The 22759-nt window shown below is 35.6% G+C and overlaps 4 protein-coding genes, 1 long non-coding RNA gene and 1 other non-coding gene across 8 annotated transcripts; 2 read left to right on the forward strand and 4 right to left on the reverse strand.

The window, feature by feature from the left end:
- Positions 1-1452: 1452 nt before the first annotated feature.
- On the reverse strand, positions 1453-7368 carry LOC104743416 (cellulose synthase A catalytic subunit 6 [UDP-forming]). Its single transcript, XM_010464507.3, has 14 exons — positions 6699-7368; positions 6133-6328; positions 5827-6029; positions 5616-5721; positions 5343-5514; positions 4974-5240; positions 4542-4887; positions 4219-4356; positions 4008-4133; positions 3681-3893; positions 3327-3603; positions 3058-3254; positions 2620-2970; positions 1453-2452 (listed from the first exon to the last, which is right to left on the reverse strand). The coding sequence occupies exons 1-14, from the start codon at positions 6777-6779 to the stop codon at positions 1871-1873; spliced, it is 3255 nt and encodes a 1084-aa protein (XP_010462809.1). The 5' UTR covers positions 6780-7368; the 3' UTR covers positions 1453-1870.
- A 5600-nt stretch (positions 7369-12968) lies between these two features.
- Positions 12969-14518, reverse strand: LOC104743427 (uncharacterized). 2 transcript variants are annotated; one of them, XR_015572304.1, is made up of 4 exons: positions 14265-14518; positions 13505-13662; positions 13266-13398; positions 12969-13189 (listed from the first exon to the last, which is right to left on the reverse strand). It is a non-coding gene; the product is annotated as an uncharacterized LOC104743427 (long non-coding RNA). The 2 variants fall into 2 exon arrangements; XR_002034113.2 differs by lacking the exon at positions 14265-14518 and adding an exon at positions 13815-14012.
- Positions 14519-15333: 815 nt separating this feature from the next.
- On the forward strand, positions 15334-15405 carry TRNAH-GUG (transfer RNA histidin (anticodon GUG)). The gene has a single exon. It is a non-coding gene; the product is annotated as a tRNA-His (tRNA).
- A 168-nt stretch (positions 15406-15573) lies between these two features.
- On the reverse strand, positions 15574-17660 carry LOC104743431 (uncharacterized). Its single transcript, XM_010464517.3, has 8 exons — positions 17324-17660; positions 16859-16961; positions 16648-16755; positions 16446-16555; positions 16239-16346; positions 16101-16146; positions 15876-16007; positions 15574-15777 (listed from the first exon to the last, which is right to left on the reverse strand). The coding sequence occupies exons 1-8, from the start codon at positions 17533-17535 to the stop codon at positions 15694-15696; spliced, it is 903 nt and encodes a 300-aa protein (XP_010462819.1). The 5' UTR covers positions 17536-17660; the 3' UTR covers positions 15574-15693.
- Positions 17661-17874: 214 nt separating this feature from the next.
- LOC104743437 (egg cell-secreted protein 1.5-like) lies at positions 17875-18471 on the forward strand. The gene has a single exon (XM_010464524.2). The coding sequence runs from the start codon at positions 17902-17904 to the stop codon at positions 18367-18369; it is 468 nt and encodes a 155-aa protein (XP_010462826.2). The 5' UTR covers positions 17875-17901; the 3' UTR covers positions 18370-18471.
- Positions 18472-18813: 342 nt separating this feature from the next.
- LOC104743447 (uncharacterized) lies at positions 18814-21720 on the reverse strand. Of its 2 annotated transcripts, XM_087492545.1 has the most exons (4): positions 21204-21720; positions 21062-21111; positions 19806-20987; positions 18814-19700 (listed from the first exon to the last, which is right to left on the reverse strand). In XM_087492545.1, the coding sequence occupies exons 3-4, from the start codon at positions 20978-20980 to the stop codon at positions 18860-18862; spliced, it is 2016 nt and encodes a 671-aa protein (XP_087348671.1). In that variant the 5' UTR covers positions 20981-20987; positions 21062-21111; positions 21204-21720; the 3' UTR covers positions 18814-18859. The 2 variants fall into 2 exon arrangements, with proteins under 2 accessions (XP_087348671.1, XP_010462833.1); XM_010464531.2 differs by having other exon boundaries at positions 19806-21111; positions 21204-21715.
- Between the last annotated feature and the right edge of the window lie 1039 nt (positions 21721-22759).

A 22759-nucleotide genomic window follows, 5' to 3' on the forward strand; every position in this document is an offset into this window, starting at 1 on the left:
AGGTCGAAATGGAAAGTTTACGTTTAAAAACGTAGATCTTTTTTTTTATAACGGTATAAACCATAAGTACCTTCTTAATAACAACCCAAAGACACATACACGTCTCAATGTCTCATACACAAAACTCGTCCTGACCCAAGAAATTCAAACACATTAATGATACATCACATTCACATATATGATGAATACAATTAAAATTCCTATAAATACTTTTTTCGGTCGGCAGATAAATGCTTTAAACACTTGAACATATAGCGAAAGGACATAAGGTAGTTTAGGAAAGGACAGAAATAGTTAAAGAGTAAGTTAGTTTCACATATCTCTTCTTATTCTTCTTCTTATTCTTCTTCGTTCTTCTTCTTCTCCTATTTGGATTTCGCCATCGACTTTAAAATAAAAGACACAAAAAACTAAGATGTGTCTAACACGTGGCAGAATATGGCTGACTTTGCCTAAAGAAAGTCATAAAACACTCAACACCGACAAGTCAACCACTATTTTATTTTGTTCAAACAAAATCCAAATATAGTAAACAGTCAAACTAAAAACATCACATCATATTTAATGATAAGTACAAAGTATTATTAATAGATTCTTCTTAGTAACAACATTCCATAAAATACTTATGCTTCCGTATCATTTACGTACTATATAACCCGTATCGACCACATTTCTATTTTCAGCCGCCAAAGTAACAGTAGACATATATACACACAGAGTAGTTTGATGAAATGTGACAAAACTCTAATTATATATCTTTCGAGACATTTGATAGCATTACAAGGATATACAATAAATTGAATGACTATTTGCAAGGAAGACAAGTGCATTATAAGAAAGAAAAAAGTTACAATTTTTTTAAAACCAAAAAGACTAACCAAAGAGTCTTAGTCAGTGCTGCAGGATCAAGAAACAGAGATAATATGTAGATACGGGCCATATTGGGCCTGTATAGTACATTTTTGGGCCACTCAGCTAAGTTCGTAATTTCTAAGTTTATGAGTTATATAAGAATTCAGTACAAAAGGCTCTCTCCTTTACTACATATCCAACCAAGGTTGAGGCCAGAGATAGTTTGATGGACCATTCTTGTCACTTGCAGGTTTGGGTATAAGTAAGTGCTCTATGAGATCGATTCCAGAGAGTTGGAAAAGGCATTCTCGGAGCCCCCAGGGAGGAGTATGGCCTTTGCTTAATCAAGAACCTGCTTTCGTAACCCTCAAGTTTGTGTTCTACCCAAGAGGATGAAATGAAGCGACAGATCAGAGTAGTTAAGGATTTTCTTTTTCTTTTATGAATTATGACCTTAGGCTTTACTCTTTTGTGCAACATTGAGTTCAATCTTATGTAGAAGTTGTGTTGAGCCAAAAAAAAAAAAAAAAAGACATCAGTACAAAACATTTTTGTGGCGCTTCCAAATGTGATTTAACCGCAACATTGAGTTCAGTCAACTCTCAAGAATAGCCTTAACGAAATCAATTCCTCAAACAAGAAAGATAACAGAGAAACTCACATTTTTTTTCAATGAAAATAAATTAAAGTTCTTTATCATAAAAGATTACAGATTGAAACTCCTCTTAATATTCAAAAGAGATCAGAAATATTCAATTAAAGAATAATTTGACAAATCTTTTCTCTCACCACCAAAGAACAAAACAAATAGACAACAACCTTCTTCTTTTTTTTCATCTATATCTACAACACATTCTTGCAAAAATAACAATCTCGTAACAAAATTAAATTCTTTTTCTTTTTCATCATCTAATGAACACAATGAAGAAGTCTTTAGAGGTAAACAATATCTCTCTTACTTACCTCTCTTGATCCGTGGGAATTAAACCTTTTTTCACCAATTGATCCATCAATCAAATCACAAGCAGTCTAACCCGCATATCTCAAGAATAGGACCACCTTTCGCCACAAACGGATTAACCCGAACCCAAAGAAGTGTAAGAATCGAGGCGAGGAGGATGGACCAGACAACAATAATGGTCGGCATCCTATCTTGTTTCCCAAGCAAACCTTTAAGGAATGGGTAAAGATGAATGATGACCCAAAGTGCAAAGAACAATCTTCCGAAAAGCGGTCCCCACGAGTCATATCCGTTGCTGATGGCATCAGAGATTCCAACTATGACTCCGATGACGTTTATGATGAGAAGAGTCGTTGGAGGGATGAGAAGAGAAGTCCATTTGAAGAGGTAAAGGTCAGAGAACTCGCCGTCATCAGCTGCTTTTGATGTGACTGTGAAGTTAGTGTCCACACCAGCAAGAACCTTGAGGAGACCTTGGAATAGAGCAAACAGATGCGCAGAAACGCCACCAATGACCCAAAACTGTTCGTTCCTCCACCAATCATCGATCCCAACTTTGCCCCATTGCATCTCAAGTATACCCGTTACTGCAATCGACGTGAAGAGCGCCATGAAGAGGATACTCGCATAGTTGCTAATCTGCAAAAAGAAGGAACAAGAACCGTTTTCCGGTCTTAAACACACAACTTGGAATAAAGATTCAAACTTTGAGAGCTCAAGATGATATTTTTACTCTGAGGACGATGGATTCACTCAAAACATAGAATAAAGATTCATACTTTGAGGACTTAAGATGATTGTTTTACCTCGGGAACAATAAATTTTCCGGTGAGAAGACAGATGGCGGGGAGTGAACAGTAAACAATGAGTGGGAGAGAGGTCCATGGGTAAACCACGGAGTTAATGTAGGACAACCTCTCAAGCCATTTCAAACCACCTCCATAACCATACCAAATAGGACAATGCCTACTCAAGAAAATCTCAACTGACCCAAGCGCCCATCGAAGAACTTGATGGAGACGATCTGAAAGATTGATTGGAGCTGATCCTTTGAAAGCCGCTAACTTAGGTGTACAATAAACAGACCTCCAACCATGAGAATGCATCTTGAAACCCGTAAGAATATCTTCTGTAACAGAACCGTAGATCCACCCGATCTGAGAATATTTTTCACAAGGGTCATCATCAAAATCAAGTATTGATTGCATAAACACAACAAAGGTTTAAAACAACCAGCTGCTTACCTCTTTTCCCCATTCAGTTTTATCTTCATATCCACAACTAATGACTTGGATGGCTTCTTTAAGCAGACAAGCTGGGGTTGCGTTTCTAGCCATCCCACCAAGCTCCATACGAGCAGATGCAACAAAAACGGGAGACTGCCCAAATTTCTTCTCCAACTTCAATTGCATTGCCTCGGTTGATTGTTCTACATTAGAGCCTAGAGTTACAAAATATATTAGTAAACCACCAAATACCGAAAGAATTTATAACAACCGGATTAGTATTATACCTTTAGTGATGCGGCCCTCTTCAATATTTTCTAATGCGTGAATCTGCTTCGACGCTTCCCTATTCTTCTTCTTCTTATCCGCAGCCACTGTCTTTGCTTTACGGTTCTTTCTTGAACCACAGCACATGAAACACCATTTTGGCCAGCAATTGCATGTCTTACGTGGAGCCTTCTTCTTCTTTGGTGCATCAAAGCCATAAAGCGCTTGCCTCCTGAAAACACAACCTGTCCCGACGTATATAGGCCCTTGTAGCCCATCCAAACCTTTCATATTGATCTGTAAATAAAGATTCATCAGTTGGAAATATTCAGACATCACAATATATATAATAAGAAAGTGGTTGACGGACTTACATCGAAGAACACAACATTTCGATTTGAGTATCGATCGTGCCTATCAATACCATCGAATCTTTGAGGGAATTGAACATAACAGATTTTCTTTCCTGACTGAGGATCCATCATGAAACACATTGCTTCTCTAAGAGCCTTGCTATTGTTGATGTAGTGATCACAATCGACATTCAGAAGGTAAGGAGCATTTGATAGAACCCCCGAGACTCGTATCTTCAACAAATTTTTGTAGATAAATGGAGAGTCAGGAGCCATTTCAATAAATGGGCAAGGACATATGAATTTACAAAGAAACAGTTTTAGAGGTTTAAAAAGTAGATCATTTACCAGGGAATTCATAGCTCCAGCCTTCTTGTGGTGATCAAATCCGGGTCTCTTCTCACGAGAAACATAAACTAATCGAGGCAACTCATTGTTTTCGACATCACGAACACCGTCACTTCCAAGGAAGACCTTTAACAAGAAAACCAGTAAGGTTTAGTTATGAAGCACAACGCATAGAAAGGCTTTTTGGGAATATGAAGCTTTTGAAACTAACCTGAATCATGCCGGGATGATCTCGCACACTATTACCGGGCCAAGGTGTACCGTCTTGCATAGTCCAACCATCCTCCGGCACTTTCTGTGCTGTCGCCACTAAAGCATTGATTTTTACTTTGAATTCTTCATAATCTCTCTGTCAAAACAGGTTAAAACACACAATCTTTCAAATCAAATTTCAAAGCCACCATTTCGTTTATAAGATCCCATTTAACATAAGACCAATCCTTTTCTCATGAAAAGTAAATTTCTAAAGCAAAAAACAAAAAGACCGAAACTTTCTCATCAAATCAAATTTACAAATAAGAAAGAACTAGTTACCTTCATGGCTCGCCGCTCCCTGACAAATGCAGGATGGACTTTATTCTTTAAGTAGTCCATTTTATGGCAGAAATACCATTCAGGAGCACGAGGCTCGATACAGTATTTCTTACAGAATGGAACCCATTTCCTTGCGAATTCCGCAGTCTCAGAAAGTGCTTCGAAAGTAAGCATAGCAGCACCATCATCAGATACATAACAAGCAACCTTATCGACAGGATAATCAACCGCAAGAATAGACAAGACAGTATTTGCAGTAATAAGCGGAGGCTCTTTCAATGGATCCACTGTACTGACAAATACGTCCACAGGGGATAGTCCTGACGGTTTCCCTTCTTTCTCATATCTGCAAACAAAAAATTAAAAGATTATATTCCCAAATACAAAGTTTTGATATTTCAAAGAGTGTTATAGCCCACAAGACTCAAGTACCTTAATGAGAGTCGGTCCAAGTATGTTTCTCGCTCAATTGGGTACCATTTAGGGAACTGATCAAGAACCCATGAAACCGCAAACCATATCTCACATATAACAGAAATAAGCCACAAGGCGTATGCATCTTTGACAGGGTGAAGAATACGGTAGTGAAAGAAGAGACCAAGAATCACAAGACGTAGAACAATTAACATCCGGTATGGATTAATCTTGCTAGATTTGATTGGTATCTTCCTGGACAATGGCTGCCTTCCCTCATCCATCCTGAAAAAAGGAAAAAAAAGAGTAAAGAAAGAAGATAAGCTTCAAAGATATCATAGCAACGGAACATGCCATAAACCAAAGATTTCGTTTTCTTTGTCTTACATTGGAAAATCAGCATCATCGCCATCTTCAAAATCAGGATCTCCTTCATGCTTAACCACCTGAAGTTTCTCATTCTGCTTTCTCTTCCACTCCTCCATCCGATCTTTCCAAGCCACACTTCCATAACCATAAACCGCAAGATCTTTCTGAGGTACCATAGGCCTTGGATGTGCTGCAATTGGACAAAGCAATGAAAACGAAAACTCGGTAAACCATAGACAAATAAACACATTTTTGCAATCAAATACTAAACTTAAATGGAAAAACATTTACCAGCAACGGCCGGGTCAGCAAGAGAAACCGGATGAACTCTATTGCCATGACCACCAAGTGAAGGAGGAACAATAAGAGCATGTCTATCAGAAGAAATCTCAACGTCCTGTAATAACAACACATAAGAGAAATCTAAGAGAGACTGTAGATAAAATTACTGAAGATGGGTTATCATACGTATACAATGTGGATAAATTATTCGACTTTTTACCTCGTCGCCATAAGTAAGCAAGGGAATCTGAGAGCCAGGTGGAGCTGAATCAAGATCAGACTGTGGGAAACCAGAGGTGCGACGAGAGATTGACATATTTTCAGAAACCTGATCAAATCCCATCCCATTGCTCCCATACTCAAACTCATTGTCTAAGTCATCAATGTCATCTTCCTCTTCATCACCTTCAACCCTAGGACTTCCTAATAAAAGAAACAACATAGAAAAATAACACATCAGCAAATCTTTAAACATTGGCAACAACAAAAAAAAAACTAAATCAATCAATCGCTAAAACAAACAAACCTTTAAGACGTTTGAAACGGGTTTTGCATTGTGGACAAGCTTTATTGCCTTCTCGTCTTTCATACTCATAGCAAGGTCTACACACAGGGAAAGCACATTCATTACACGCCACAAAAGGTTCTCCATCCACAGTCAATTCGATCTCGTCTCTGCAGATTTGACATGTCTGTCCACTCAGCTCTTGCACTGATCTTATCTGCACATAAGTTAAAATAAAACAATCAGATCACACAGTGACAGTTAATCAAAACACTCTTAACTAAAGAATCAAGTTGGATCTCACATCAGATTCATCACTAACTAATTATTAATTGCAATTGAAGAAAAAAAATCATTCCCACCGACACAAACAATTCTTGATAAAATTAGCAACAAAGGTACAGAATCTTAATACTAATACTAAAAACCCCTAAATCTTAATTGATATACACAGGTCAAGCCCAGATCCAGAAGAAGAAGTTAAAAAGTGAAAAAGTCAGAGACTTTTGCACAGAGATTGAGAAACCCAGATCAGATATAAAAAAAAAAGAAGGAAATTGGGAACAATGGGGATGAAGGAATCTTACTCTGGCATTCTCATCGGCATTAATGAGAACAAACTCATTCCTGTTGTGAGAACCGGCGATTAAACGACCACCGGTGTTCATCTTTGGTCTGAACACAGACGGGCTACACTATATTGGGATTTTCACAGATCGATTTGAAATGGGGCAACAACTCAGTAAAGCTTGATTCTTTGAGATCCAGAGACCATAACAACAACAGAGGATGATACTACTCTCTCTCTCTCACAGAGGCAAATCGGATTCTTAATAAAAAAAGAGACTTTGATGGGAAACACAGATGAAGGAGAAGGGGAAAGGGGGAATAGTGAGGGGAGTATTGTAGAAATGGTGATGGTATTGATTCAGCAGCAAGCCACAACCTTTATTTTTTTATTTTTTTTTTTTTCTTTGTGTGTATGGTTGGCTTCTCTCTCTCTCTCTTCTCTCTGAAAGTGCAACACAGTCACAGAAATAAAGGATGATTTCAAGAGCGAGATAGAGATAGAGAGAGAGAGTCAATGGTGGAGAGAGAAAGAGAGAGAGAGAACGCAAGCTGCTGCGAAATAATGATAAAGAGAGAGGGGTAAGTAAAAAAGTAAGTAAATGCCAATTTTTTAATTTTTACGAAACGCGTGAGAGAGAGAGACGATGAAGATTAGTAATTAAGTGAGTGTGTGTGATTAGTTAACTTAAAGGCTATTACATGTAGATGAGGAAAAAATAATACCCAAAGACGATATTTTACCATAATTAGAGAAAAATTAATGGAAATTAATTTTGTTATGTGGGAGAAGTAAATTGAATGTGGGACCCATTAAACCGGTGTATACCTCTCCTCCACTCCACTTGTTGTATCAAATTAAAACTTCCAAAACTTACATTATTAGTTAGTCACTAATAATCACATGATTATTTTTTCTTTCTTCCTGGTAATGTGCATTGAATCACATATTCACATCTAACATTTATTTTGTCTCTATATTTTACTAGCTCTTTTCTTTTGTTTGTTTTTTTTGTTATACCAAAACCACTTATTTTAAGAGTATACTTCACTCTTCTTCTAAAAGTGTTTGATTTTGTTTCCGTTTAAAGTTTTTATATATACTGGTTTTTAATTAAAGTAGTGAAATCAAATCTAGTTTGGATTGATTTTTTTTTTTTACGGGTTAGTTCAGATCATATTTAAATATATAAATTCTTGACTTTTTGAACATAAAACGGTAAATAGTCTTAAACGAATTATAAAAACTTTATATCTAAATTTTGAGCCAGTTCAGACTGGATTAGCCAATTTATTAATTACCCAAATTCATAGCCGAGTTTTTTATTCTCTAGAATATTATTTTCGGTTTAATTATTTGTCTGCGTACACTCATGTTCTTGCAACATGTGCAAGAAAATAATACTACACTTGTAATGAAGTATTATCTTAATGTAAGAATAACAAAGAAAGTTACAATCAACTTCTTTAAGTTATTGTCCTATTATGTAATAAATTCCTCTATAATTCTTTTTTGTAGAGAGACTTGGAAATGTTGAGAAACAGATACAATAGCCTGTAGGTCATTTACTACGCAGACATAAAACAATAGTAATTAATATGCAAGCATCGTGTCCAAGATCCTATCTTCTAGTTCCTTAATTTTTGTTTTCGTTCTAATTACGTTTTAATTTTAACATAGTGTAAGTTTAGTCAAAATGTGAACTTCTACGCACGGATCGTTCCATGGTTTTTGACTGCTGACTGCATTAGTTTTCACTTTCATCTTCCTCCTCTCGTCCCTATAGAACTAGAAAAACAAAGATGGATAAAAGTAAAACATAAGAGTGGTACATTTTTATTGTTTGATCGTTTACCCTATTTATCAGTCAAATGAATAAAGCTTTCAGTAAAATGTATCTATATGGGATCCTCTTATTTTGTTTGTAACAGTAACGTTATATTGGGTTTTCAATTCATATCTCTGTCCTCTTTAAGTTTTTGTTCAACTTTGATCACACTATTTTGTTCAAATCCGTTCTGTCTATTTTACTATATTTTTGTTGTTGTTCTATTTTAGATAACATGCTCTAGTTAATCTCGGCTTCACTCACCAAGTCGCCATATTGCTATTTATTTTTGTCCTCCGTGCTTAAATAAGAGAAAAATGTACAATTATTGAGACTATATATGTATGGTATCACATCACATATATATGCGATTTGCCCATGTATGAATGTCTATTCTATATGTATACATTTGCCGACAAATAGTTCTTGATATATTTAGAAACAATATTTTACCAGTATATATTATTTTTGCTTGTTGAGTTTTTTTAAGTCTTGACGGAAAATAAAGATAATATTTATAAATAAATTTGGAAATATTATATATATAAAAAAACGATCAAACTTTAGTAGGTTACCACATCAAATGTCGTTTTCATGATTGCTTGAATGCTGTGTACTGTCTTCTCCAAGCCCTCGTGCCACATGTTCTTATAGAAACTGTCGGTGCCCTTATATTATTCTTTTCCCTATAATTATTCTATTTTTCAGGACTATACATACGGAAAATAAAAATTTAACTTTTTAGCTTATGTGTATAGTTTACATAACTTTTGCTTCTTTGGAAATTTACAACTATACCACTAACTAATGTATTAAAATAAATTGAGTTGGAGCATCTGGTCAACGTGATTAACGATTTTAAGTAGAACACATTAGTACCTTTTTGTTATATACAGTACTTAACAAACTATAAATCAGGTAATTACGTAAGATTGGATTTACAGGAAACAGTTAAATATAAAATATAATATTACGTAAAGAATAATATCTCAAAACTAACAATGTTTAGACGACAAAAAAAAAAACTAAAAAATGTTTTTGTGAAAGTACCATGTTAACTCAACTAGTCGGATCGATGACAATTTACTGGTGTTGGACTGCTAAAAATACCCTCATCATTAATTTATTGAGTCTTTACTTAACAGAAAAATATATATATAACATAGGAAAACATACATGAATATAGAATTATATAGTAGTTACAAATGAAATTCTATGTTATATATATGTATTAGTGCTAAAAATACCCCCATCGTCAAGTTCGAAGTTTTTTAATCAATTTTGTATTATAAAATACGTTGGAATTTATAAACCAAATTATAAATACTGTACTAGTGCGCAGTCATCTCGGTGTAAACAGGATTAAGTCTAAAATATGATGTTAAATTTTTGTTTAATAATTTTTAAATGACATGGTGTAACTTATGAATTAAACCTACAATTAGTTCTCTTTTCTTCTTTCGGCTTTACTTGCAACTGATTCACGATCCATTTGTTGAACGAAGCGGAACATAGCCAATCAACGAGTGGCGAATACACCACCGTTTATGTGGGGTTTGTTTGTCGTTCACATGATTATTTTTTTTTTATTTTTTGTGATTTGCTATTTTTTTTTTTCCTTCTTCTTCTCAAAAAAATCTAATTGTTTTCACTTTAAGATTACGCAATCAGAATGCATAGGCTAAGGTTGCACAGAAATTTACGCTTCATGATTAGCAAATTCACAGACACATACACATATATGTTATATATAATATAATAATTAACGCAAAATGTATACTGTATATTGAGTTACATATTCTTACTACATATAGTCTAATTTTGAGTCGTACATATCCATTGTGTGCATAGAAAATATATGTATAAATTATAGGTCATATCTATGATATGATAATAATATAGACACAAAAGTACAGTTCTTCTTTGGATTAAGTTACATATTGACATATATAAACAGGTTGGAAGATTAAATCTCGTTAATATGGTCAAAAATTGGCTGAAAATAACTTAGTGTTGATATATAGTCATAGACAAGTGAAACACTCATAGCTAGCGATACTGTTGTGTTGTTTCTTTAAGCAAAACAAAAATATACCTAATATATACCACCTATATAGACCTTCCTTTTGTTTCCATTATCATTTCGTAAAGCAATTTAAATTTCTTTAGAGTCCAAAATAAGAATCCTAATTAATAAAGTACTATATTTAATAATATTAATAAAATGTCATTGCTTTAGAAGAAAAAGGATCTACAAGAACAATGATTCACCAAAAAAATAAATGATTTATCAAAAATTATGATTTCGGGTTATTAATCCGAACAAAGCTCAAGCTCTTTCCCTAAACGGAAACTCAAATGTAATTATGTATTTGTTCGAAGCACATAAAGAGTAATTTTCTTTACGTGTACATGAATTTAGTTCAAACGATATGATTAATCTAAACACGTGTTGCATGACGCATTGGTGGCTTTTGACCCGGTTTATTTTACAATTTGTTTCTAGTAAAAGTGTAATCATAACTGCGAGATAGTGCGCAATGAGTAGCTTTCTTTATAATATCTATTTTACCTTTTTCTACGCTGGCAATCTTGTTGTTGTTATTTTTACAATATTTTAACTATTATTGACGACCAAAAAGTGCATATTTACGAACGTAAGATCAAAGTAAGAATGTGGTTTATGTTATAACTGATGTTAAAGTTTATAACCTTAAAATCAAAGACAATGACGAGGACAAAAACAAAACAAAAGACAACAAATGAAATATACTACTTATATATTGGTAATTTTGTTGATGTACATTCATTTCTTTAGTTTTAAAAATAATTTTAATTTAAACTAATCATCAAAATACTCTAACAAAGAAATAAAATCAGTTTACCAAAAAAAAAAAAAAAAAAAAATTAATGGTCTAAACAATGGCAAAATGCAGAAACTATAACATTATTTTTCTTAAACAAAAATTAAAGTACTAATTTAAATTCTAATAACTAATTAGCTTTAATAAATAGTCAATGCCAGGTGTCAAAGGAATGCTCCTGTCGGTGGAGAGTCCAATGAGAGAAACTTAAGATTGGTAAAATCATATTATTAAGTATCATAAATTGATGTAATGTATACGGCAAAAATAGATATTAAAATATAGATTAAGCGAATTTTGAAGAAAAGCCAGTTTGGTACACATGTATTTATAATTTTCTTAGATCTCTTAAAAATCGTCAAAACACACCAACATGCTCTATTCATCAATTCGTTTTTTTTTTTTTTTTTTTGCAATTATTTGTAGTTGCATTAACTTTGAAAAGTCATATTCTATATAATTAATCCCAAATTTATCGGGAAAAAACAAACGAAAGTTTATAAAGATGAATAAAACAATATCGAACAGCTGTGAGATTTGCTTTGTTGTACTTTTGACAACCAAACCAACAACAACAAAAAAAAGTCTAAATGGTCCGGATTAAGGAACTCTCCTTTCTCAGATTTCGGGCAGCTTTGAGATTTTTACGGGCAGCGGTCACGTTAGGTCTTTGCCTTTCGACAGCTCATCGCCAGTTTCAACTTTGCAAGTACAGTTCTTCAAAACTATATACTCGCTAGACAACTGGTTCGTTCTAAGAGTTCTATAACCGTACGTCACTTGATCAGATTCGGACCGAACTAGATTGTTTTCTTTTCCATGATCTAGTAGATTGTTCGGGTAAGAATAAGATTAATGAGATGATTCGTACCGTATGTATATTTTACCTTTTAAGCTAAAAGTGGTGTTTACCGTTAGGGGCGCTAAAACCTACCGTTACAAATGTAACTTATTTAAATCAAAATCTTGAATCTCAATAGGGAACTAAATCTCATGTTTAGGGCAAGCCCAATGGGGGGATATATTTTAAGGGTTCTTAAATTGTTTATTCATATATTTTGTAGTTTGAGATGATTAAGAACTTTGGGTTTGTTAATTAAAAGTTTTTCCCCCAATGGTGGGTTCTTATTTTGAGTCTCTTAATTATTTTATTTTTTTTGAAAATAAAAAATTAAATTAGAATATGAAATTATTGCATTTGAGATATATGTTTATAAAATTATTGCATTTCATAAAATTTAAAACATAGGAAACATTAAAACATAATAAATGACAAGTAAAATACATAAAAAGAGGAAATGCTTACCATAATACCAACTGCAGAAACAATCTTGAGAATAAAATTTTAAGCTAGCCACATTTAAGAAAAGCATACGCAATCTTGTTCATAAACTCACCCATAACTCCCTCTTTGATGGGTGTAATTTGGTAACTTTTTATTCGCTAAAACAGAACCGAAAAAGAACTATATTGAACTTGTAAATTTTGTGACAATGCAGAGATAGAACCAAAATATAGACCAAGAACAACACTTACTAAACACAATGTTCTTATTTATAAAGAAGGTACAAATAAAGAAAATTATATGTTGATGCAATATACATATTAATTGTCCTCGTACTACCAAATAGACACCAATGCAATGCATAGACAGCTTCATAATTGGACAGTTTGATTGATTTCAGAGAAATCTCAGACTGTGTTTGAGAGACTAGGATCTGGAACGTTTCTGTCGGTAATATCACTCGTACACAAGTTCTGATCATAACCATAAACTTCATGCTGCATCAACCCGGAGTTACCCATACTAGACATGTTCTGATCACAACCATAAAACTGCATCTGCATCAACTGATCCAGCCCATAGTTTGCAGAGAAAATAAAAGAGAAGTACCTGGTGTTTGGAGATTTCCATATCCTTGATCCTTGTAACCATTTTCATAAAATAGAAGCAGTCAACAACGAGCAAGAGGCTCTAAACAAAGATAATCTCTCTCTCCCATCCCATCCCCACCAAACATATGAATCTGGAAGTAAACAAGTAAGCAGGAGCAGCTATGTGACGTGAGTGATTCATTACATAACCATTGACACATGAGAAAAGTTTGATTCCAAGACGTGTATATGTCTTACAGCTAGATGTAACAACATGTTGGTGATAGTATCCAGGCTGTGGAACAGAGGCAATCTGAATGCCACCAGTCTTGTCCCAAGAAACATGAGCATTACATTTATACTTCAAATACCAATTGAGGCCAGAAGCAATCTCAACTCCAGTTGTGCCTTTAATCCTGAAATCCAAGTTAGAAATAAACAAAGCTTGGAAGAGAATAGTCTCTGGTAGCTACTCCCACCACAAACATCCTATTGAAACAAAAAAAAACAATCACTACTGTAAAATCTAACTCTAGCACAACAGGGTTAAAGGCAAAAAAGGAAGAACCTTTGAGATAATTCTGAAATCAAAGCTACGAAATTGTGTGGGAAGCAGTCTTTGCAATAGACCCTTAGCTGCTGATTTTTATACAGACAGAATTGGTCTTAGAGAATCTAAACGGTCAAGCAGACTCTCGATAGTAGGATGTTGCTTTGACAAAGATTGAGAGTGAAAAGAAAGAACCAACAACACAAACAACACCAATTTGATCATGCAAATCATGTTGATACTCTTCCAAGATGCATCCTATATAAACACCAATAAGGCCGTTTCTATATAACCTACAATTATCTAGTTTATTGACTAACAAGATGCATCCAGATATAAGTTACAGAAACGATCCAACACACACACAAAAAAACATTATCATCGGATACTACTAATTTCACCGGAGATTTGCATATATAACAGGAGGGAGAACTAAAAGTCTAAAAGCGAGAGTCTCGTGGATGGTACCTGACCGGGAGCGTAAGCTTGAGCAAGAGCAGCAGTGGAGGGATCACGGTGGAGGTAGTGAGATCAAAGCCTGCTTTTTATAGTGTTGGCCTCTCTGCTCTTCTCGTAACTTTCAATTCCAATCTCCAACGATTCCAACCAATTCAATTGATGAGACCAGAGTCTATCATCAATCTCCTCCGATTAAGAGATTCGCGACAGAGAGCGAGAGAAAGAGAGAGGAAGGGAAGAACACAATCGGGAAAAAAAAATGGTTCTCAATAAAACTCTTCATCCAACCATGCGCTGACACCTCACAGCCTCTTATATTAAATCGAGTATACTAAATAAGAGGAGCTCTTCTTCTTTTATTTTCTTTCTGATTTATTTTCTTCCTACTTTTCCACTAAAACCTCTCTTAAAAGCCCCCGTTGGGGATAACCTTATATATGTGTATATATATATGCTTAATGTCGTAAAATGTAGCGATTATCGTTAAACTGTCTATTGCTTAATGTCGTAAACTGTAGCGATTATCGTTAAACTGTCTATTGCTTAATGTCTTCTAAAGTCTTTTTTTTTTAATAGTGGTTGGTCGGAAAAATGACTTTAATATGTCAATTCTTGTAATAAGTAAAAGATATATATCACTTGAAGGAAAGTGTCATTTATGTTGTTAATTGTGATTTGTGAAGTTGAATCTGTCTTTACTAATGAAAGTAAAATAACAGGACGGCGGATAAGAGATTAAATAGATATAATATGTGAAAGAACACATGCAAAGGATTGGTCTTAATATGCTATTTGCCATGTTCTTCTTCACTGCTACCCCATATTTTCCAGCTATGTGATTATTCTCTTTTGCAAGTGATAAATCAAAATCAGAGCTGCAGTTTCGTTTGTCTTTTTAAACGTGAGAATAATGGGAAGAATAATAATAATCTTAAATTGCTATTTTGGTAGATTCAAAAGGTAAAGTAGGGAAAATATTTTAACCGGCTTTTTCTTTGATTCCAAGTCCAACCTAATGGGTAATCGAATAGTTCAAAGTTACTGTTATATATTATTATATTTGAGCTCTACCAACAAAGTGGCTGTAGTTTAGTGGTTAGAATTCCACGTTGTGGCCGTGGAGACCTGGGCTCGAATCCCAGCAGCCACACCTTTTTGATCCTCAAATATCTTTCCATTCATTTTTTTCATATATGGGCTTTCGTTGACTAAGTCCATCCTTTTCTTTACGTCCTTTTTTTTTTTTTTAAATTAGGCTTTTAGAATTAAACCAAGCCCAAAAGAGTTTCTTCGTACAGGTAAGCAAATTTACAAAACATTTCACCTCCAAAAACAGGCTTTTGTATACAAACAACAGAGTACATACACTGTCAAATGTTAAAAAACTGAAAACAAGGAAACAAGATCCGTCATAATCAAGAAGAATTCTTGTCTCTCTTCATTTTTTCCAGACACGAATTGTACCATCGACTGAAGAGGTCAACATACAGTCTTCTTTAGGGTGGTAACTCACGCTTGTCACCTGCCAAAAAAATATAACATATCCAAGAAAAATCAAGATCAATATAGTACTCGTTAAAGTTTAAACGGGTTATAAAAGACAAAGAAATGAATCTTTACCACTAAATCGTGAGCTCGAAATTTCGATACCACTTTTGCATCTACTAAATCCCAAAAGAAAACTAATCCATCCTCTGATCCTCCGATTACATGTGCATCCGAATTAGTGAGGCAACAATCGGTTTTAAATGACTGTTTTACACACAAAAACAAACAGTCATTAATGTTGTAACTAAGAAGCTATCATGAACTATGGTTACATTATCTTTCAAACTAATGACTAACCTTCGATATATGACCTCTATAGACTTGGAGTAGCTCTCCTGTGGTTCTGTAATTTCGAAAGAGACTCACAAGAATTAAGACACATCTAAAAGAGAAATCAAAAGTTTAATTATTTACATAAAATTTCGTTTCTTTTACCTATCAAGTAGACGCAGAGTAGAATCCAAGCAACCAGCTAGAACACAGTTTCCATCATTTGATATCGATATACAACTAACTGGTTGGCCTAAGTTATCTGACATCTCCCTGATTCCAACAAAAACAAAAAATTCCCAATCAATTATTTGATACTCAGAACTCAGAAGAAAGAAAGATTTTGTTTTCTTGTATGGAGTTTATACAAACCTGCCAATACGCATGTCAAACGTGCGAACAGTTCCATCAACACTACCACCAATAATCTCAGTCTTTGTTAAAACAACAGACATGACTGTATCCAAAAACGTATCAATGATCTGAGAAAACAATAAACAAAAAAAGCCAGTTATATTTACAGTTCTAAATTATTGACAGGATTTGAAACCACAGAACACGAAAGAAGTAAAACCTGAACAGGCTCAACACTGTGAGATCTGCAGTCCCATACACGTAGTGAACGATCAAAACCAGCTGATACAACTACAGATGATGAATCATTGAACTTCACTGCATTCACCTGATAAGAGCCATTGTTCATTAGAAGACAATAAATGATAAATACATATACGCAAACCAAACCATAGGCGACATGAATTCCTAGTTCTTTGAGACATATATACCTCTCCATCGTGACCACGGAATTTACGAATTACACGTCCGGTTGAAACATCCCAGTAATAAACTTGCCGATCACCACCACATGAACAAAATTTAGCATTGTCTCTGTGTTAATAAAAAAAAAAATCATCAAAATATGAAATATACAAACAAACACACTCATCAATATTAGCCTCCACAACATAAAACTCCAATTTGCTTGACAACAATGAAACACAAACTCATAAAAATCTGAACTTTCGTGTCTAATTCGATTGTTTCTAGCTGCAAGCAACAAAAAAGCATAGAACTATGAATAATCAAACACTCTCATTAGTATCAGAATCAAACTATTTGGACAATAATATATAATCGAAATCACCAACAGAAACACACACGACCAAATTCTAATAGACTCGGACTATGATACTGCACAAATTTGAATCAGAATCACGACAATTGGAGAAGGGAAAGAGCTGAGATCATACGAAGTAACATGAACGTCACGGACTTCACGGCCATGGGATTTATAGGTCTTGATTAGGATTCCACGGTGCGGGTTCCAGAGACGGATGGTTCGATCCTTACCGCAGGTGAGAGCGTAGTTCCCGTCTCCGTTAAACCTCGCCGCTAAAACCGCTCCCTCGTGGCCTTTAAGCACGTGTGCCTCCTTCGTCGGCAGCTCCGCCGTCGCGCTCATCCCTCCTTTTAGTTCGCCTGAAAAAACTTACAGCGTCGTTACTAAGGAATGGGCTTATATTAAAACCGACTCAATTATTTAGTATATGACCAAAATATGATTTAAAGCCCAATTCAATTGGCCCATTAGATATTCAAGGGATACAAATACAAATAATAACGTAACGGATAATATTACTATAAAAGAGTGCTATAAATGTGCTTAATTAACCACGATCACTTCTGATAAATAACACAAATTTAACGATTAACAAAAACTTCTCAGCTTCCTTATTTTTAGTTTCTTCCACTATATATATATATGCGTCACATATCGTAGTCGTAGTAGGCATATAACATCTCACACACGTAAAGAAAAAAAAAAGTAATGGTTACAAAAACTACTTCAAAGCCTTCTCTTGTCACATTTCTAACGATTTCGTATCTCATATCGACCGTTCATGCCGTCATCATGGTAGCCGAGGCAAGGAAGATCCAGGTCTCGACGCTGGCTACGGATCACTCCGGTGCTGGAAACTTAATGGATTGTTGGAACGCGGGGTTGGAGCTTAAGTCATGCACCGACGAGATCGTCAAGTTTTTCCTTAGTCAAATCGGTACGAATGGAGCGGCGGTTAAAGGTGGAATCGACAAAGATTGTTGTGGAGCTGTTGGGTTGGTTGAGAAAGATTGTTGGTCTGTTATGTTTACTTCTTTAGGGCTTACGACTATGGAAGGGAATAATCTGAGAGAGTATTGTGATTTTCAGGCGGAGAAGTCGGTATTGTCTCCGTCTCCGGCGCCTGAAACTTTCGCTTTGTCTCCCGTTGAGATTACGTACCCCGGACTTAATTAGTTACATGGTTCCATATATTTTGCCTTTATAAAATTTACGTTAATAAAATGTTCACTCTTTCGGTGTGCTTCGCATTGAACTATAGAGTATATTTTTCTATTACCCAAAGTATTGTGAAACATCATATTTCCTAACTATTATAAGTTAAGATAAACAAATAATTAATATTAAAATGATATTGTAGGGAAATATGTACGTCAATGCGATCACCATGACGCATCGAAATATTTTGGTAACCATCCGGGTTAGATTTAGCAGACTCTGTTGCTGCTCTGATCGTTCCCGGTCCTGCTGCTGTGACCTTTGAGAGTACGTTGCAAATACATGGCGTTTTTTTATTTTTACTCAAAAAGGTCTAATATAATCCTATAAAATCATAATCGAATGTGTCCAAATCGTAATGGACAAAACCAGCTAAACCAACACTACTAACCAACTAAGTTATAATCTAGAAACCTGAATCTTTAGCCACCGGTTAAAACAAACTTGTTCAATTTTGAATCTTAGACTCGCATGATGGTTTCTTTCTCAAGCTAATCAATATTCCTTCAACAAGCTTATCTTCACCAAAAGTCTCTGTAGGTTTCTTCTGCTTCTTGTCAGTGTCCCAAGAACCCAAAATTTGGAACAAATCGTTATTTGTTCCATCTTTTTCTTTCTTCCTTCCATCGCCACTCTTTTCTAAAGAAGCTTCATCCTCCGTCTCTGAGTCATCATAATCAGATGGCTCACTCTTATGAGTCTTCTTGGAAACTGGACCAAGATCTTCGAATGATGATGAATCAGATTCATATGGAACCGGGGTTGACGAAGGAACAATGTATCCTGATTCAATCCTAGCCTCAGGCATCATTTGTATCAAAGACTGTAGCTTCGGATAACCGAGGTTATGATATTCTAAACGGTATCCAAATCTGTCCAAAAAGTCTTTCTTCAAGTTACTCATGTTATACCCACCAGGGTTCTCCTCTGTTATCTTCTTTACCAGCTTATGACAATCCGCAATCACCTGGCTTCTCGATCTTTCTTTAGGTCTCTGGCTCATACCAATGTTCTTGGGAGTTTTCTCACCATCTTCTTCTTCGTCACACATTGATTTTGACATATTCACAAATATCGATCTCAATCCATCCGTAGCAGGTATATTGCTGCTAACACAAAAGCTTTTCTCGATGAACCTAGTTACTCTAAAAGGTAGAGCATCAGAAGGATTCTCTTTTATCCATTCCTTCTCTGATATTAACAGAGATACTAAATCAAGCATTTTGGATACATCGAGAGGTTTGAGAGATGAAGGTCCTTCGTCCTTCAGATTCTTAGACAACGCTTCTCTGAACAAAGTAATAAAACAAAGAAAGTGGCCGTTAATTGACTATTATCTTTCCCTGAAAAGCTAATGCAGAAACATTGCTAAGGGAAAAGAGAAGAATAAGAACCTTGAGATTGAGTGAGAAACAAGGACGAACCCTCTTGGAGAATTAATGAAAGACTGAACATCTTTCCAAAAAAAATCTTCTGCAAAAATGTCATTTACTTGATGAGGTGTAGTTGCTGCTGCATTGCTAACGTCTGCATTGCTTCCCCAAAAAGACTTGAATCTCTTTACAAGTCGAATCACAAGCCCCGGACTCTTAGATTTCTCGTTGCCTACTTTAGTGTCTTTTACCTCCTCAGCAGATTCTGCAGTTCGAGATTCTAAGTCCTTATCCACCACTTTTCCTTCACCAACGACTCCTTTCCCTTCGTCTCCATTTCCAGAAATATGTTTCTTTGCTTGGAGATGCTCTAACTCCATTTCAGGTGAGCCAAACCATAGTCTATTTAGCTTCTTACAAAATCCGTCTTTTTCGTCAGAAGAAGAAACATCATCAACAGCAGTATAAACTAGCTGGTTTTGTTTCATGGATTCGTCTTTTGCCTTAACATCCACCTGCCTAATTACAGAAACAGGCTCTTGAGAACTCTCTTGTGATTGAGATTCCTCTTTCACGTCTTCATCATTCTGTTTCATCTTCTGACACATCTTTTCAACACTAAAATCTTTGGGATTCTCGCTACTTAACTTCGGCGATGAGGCTTTGATATCCATATCTTGGTTAACAGCAGCATGAATTAAAAACATACCATCCCCCACCGGAACAACCTGTAAGATCTTTGGCATAGATAACAGAAACCTCGAAAAACTCTTGTATCCATAAAAGTCTCTATCTAGAGATACTTTCCTCTTACGCAGCTGCTCACGTAGTTCAGTAATTGGTGCTCCCTTAGGATACCAACTCAATATCAAACCAATCTGCTTAACAACTTCTTTCGGGATACGACGACATGCCTTACAAGAACCCGAATTCGCTTCAAGCAACTCTACGGTTTTCAAACTAGTAAAAGATACTACTTGACTGCTGTTGGTAGTGGCAAATGGGTCAAGAAGAGGAGTTCTATAGTGACCATACCAAGAATTAAAAGGACCATCAGGTGGCTGGTTAAAGTGTTTACATGCTGTGTATTTCCCTCTAACTAAAGCATCCCAATCCCACATAATGGAAGCAGCACTACACAACACACCAGGCGTAGCTTCTTCGTTTCCCGCAAGCAAAATGTTGTAATTACTCATCCTCAACCTATGTAACACAGTGGCGAAATCACTATCGCTAGAGATTAAGAAGAGATGAGCAGGAGGTGGATTCTGACTAACCCAACACATTAGATCTGTAATCAAAGATCTATCCGTACTGTTCTTCCCACCTGTGAATTCACATCACATTACAAAAAAAAAGTTTAGGTTTTTTTTTCTTTCCCAATCAGTTAAAAAAAGTAAGCTTTTGCATAGAGATGACCTTGAGGAACATGAGTGAGAGTGATTCCAGTAGCGGAGAGAGCTTCTTGGTTAGTTCTAGAGAGCTGGATTAAGTCTCCGAAGGCTGTGATGTTGATAGGTCCTTTGATTCCGATGTTTCTAACGGCGGATGTGATGGTTTGAGACAATTTGAAGACACTCGTCGCACCTGCCGGCAAATGGCAGTTTTCGAAATCCCACCATACCGGAACCCTAACACTCCGTGACTCCTCGTCGTATTGAGGTCGTCTCGTAGAAGTAAAATGACCGACGCCGGAGTTATAAGAAGAGAAGAATCTCGCGACCAGTAAAGAGATCGCTCGATGCGGTAATGGCGGCAGCTCGACGACGGAGGTGAAAGAGGAAGCTGCGAGGCGGAGGAAGAGTGGTTTGAAAGACCCGTATTGCATGATTAGGTCAGGAAACGAGTAGAAAGAGGAGAGGTTTCATGTGTGATTGTAATGGCGGAGATGAGTTTTTTCATTGAGCTGAGGGGAAAGATGAAGAACAGAGAAAGCGCCTGACTAAAACCCATACTCACGTGCATATCACGTGATTCGTGACTCACTATGGGCTTTGGTCTGTGAAGCCCATTTCGAGTCCGTTTACCTAACTCGTTTTGGCCCAATTAAATTACGATAAAGGGAGAGACGTGTTCATTCACTTTAGGATATTGGAGGAGCTTTGTGTGTGCCGGTGTAGAAAGTTTAATGCAAACGTTGGAAATTTGTGAAGTAGACGTTGGAGCTTTGTGAGTATTGCCTCATTGTTTTGACCAAACCATGATTTGTTTTGCTTTTTCTTCTTTCGTCTGTCTATTTCTTTTTTTGAGACGGTAGGCTTTCGCTTTATAATATGTTGAGGAAGAAAAAGATCGGAGATGCGTATATTCCTTGAATTCATCATTCATCTCATTATTGGGTCATACAGTATGTTTATTAAACATTAAGGTTACTTTTTTATTTTATCTTTTAACTACTGATATAATCATATAATTAAAGGTATAAAAACGAAAGAGTATTGCTTAAGATGATCAGGAGATGATACTGATACGTCTGTTATTGATGCAAGTGGCTTTTCCTTTTTTTTTTTTTAATTGTATTTTAAAATTTAATTAACGACCGAAAACATTTACTATATTAAAGAAAGAAGAAGACTAATGTAGTAAACGGGAAAGAGCTTAAAGAGAACACTTGCGTAGTCAAGATGAGAGAGATGAGATCATGAGAACATCATTAGTCTTCAATATTTATTTAACGACCGGAAACATGTATGTTAACGTTGAATACAGATTTTCAAAGATATTAGGCTTCAAACTTGATATCTTCTAATATCTTTGAAAATCTGTATTACTCTATCACAGGGGCGGACCCAAAAATTTTAGGTTATATTGGGGGCTCGAACTCGGAAATGAGAGGTCATTACTGTAGTTATTAACCAACTGCGCTAGTGAAATTTTATACAATTACATATAAAAACACCTATTTAATCAATTTAACCAGGTCAGCTGACCCACCATCTTTCTTAATAGGTCTGCCCCTGCTCTGTCATAGCTTG

This window comes from Camelina sativa, chromosome 2, assembly GCF_030686135.1.
Source record: "Camelina sativa cultivar CO46 ecotype springtype chromosome 2, ASM3068613v1".
In the NCBI taxonomy this organism is placed as follows: domain Eukaryota; kingdom Viridiplantae; phylum Streptophyta; class Magnoliopsida; order Brassicales; family Brassicaceae; genus Camelina; species Camelina sativa.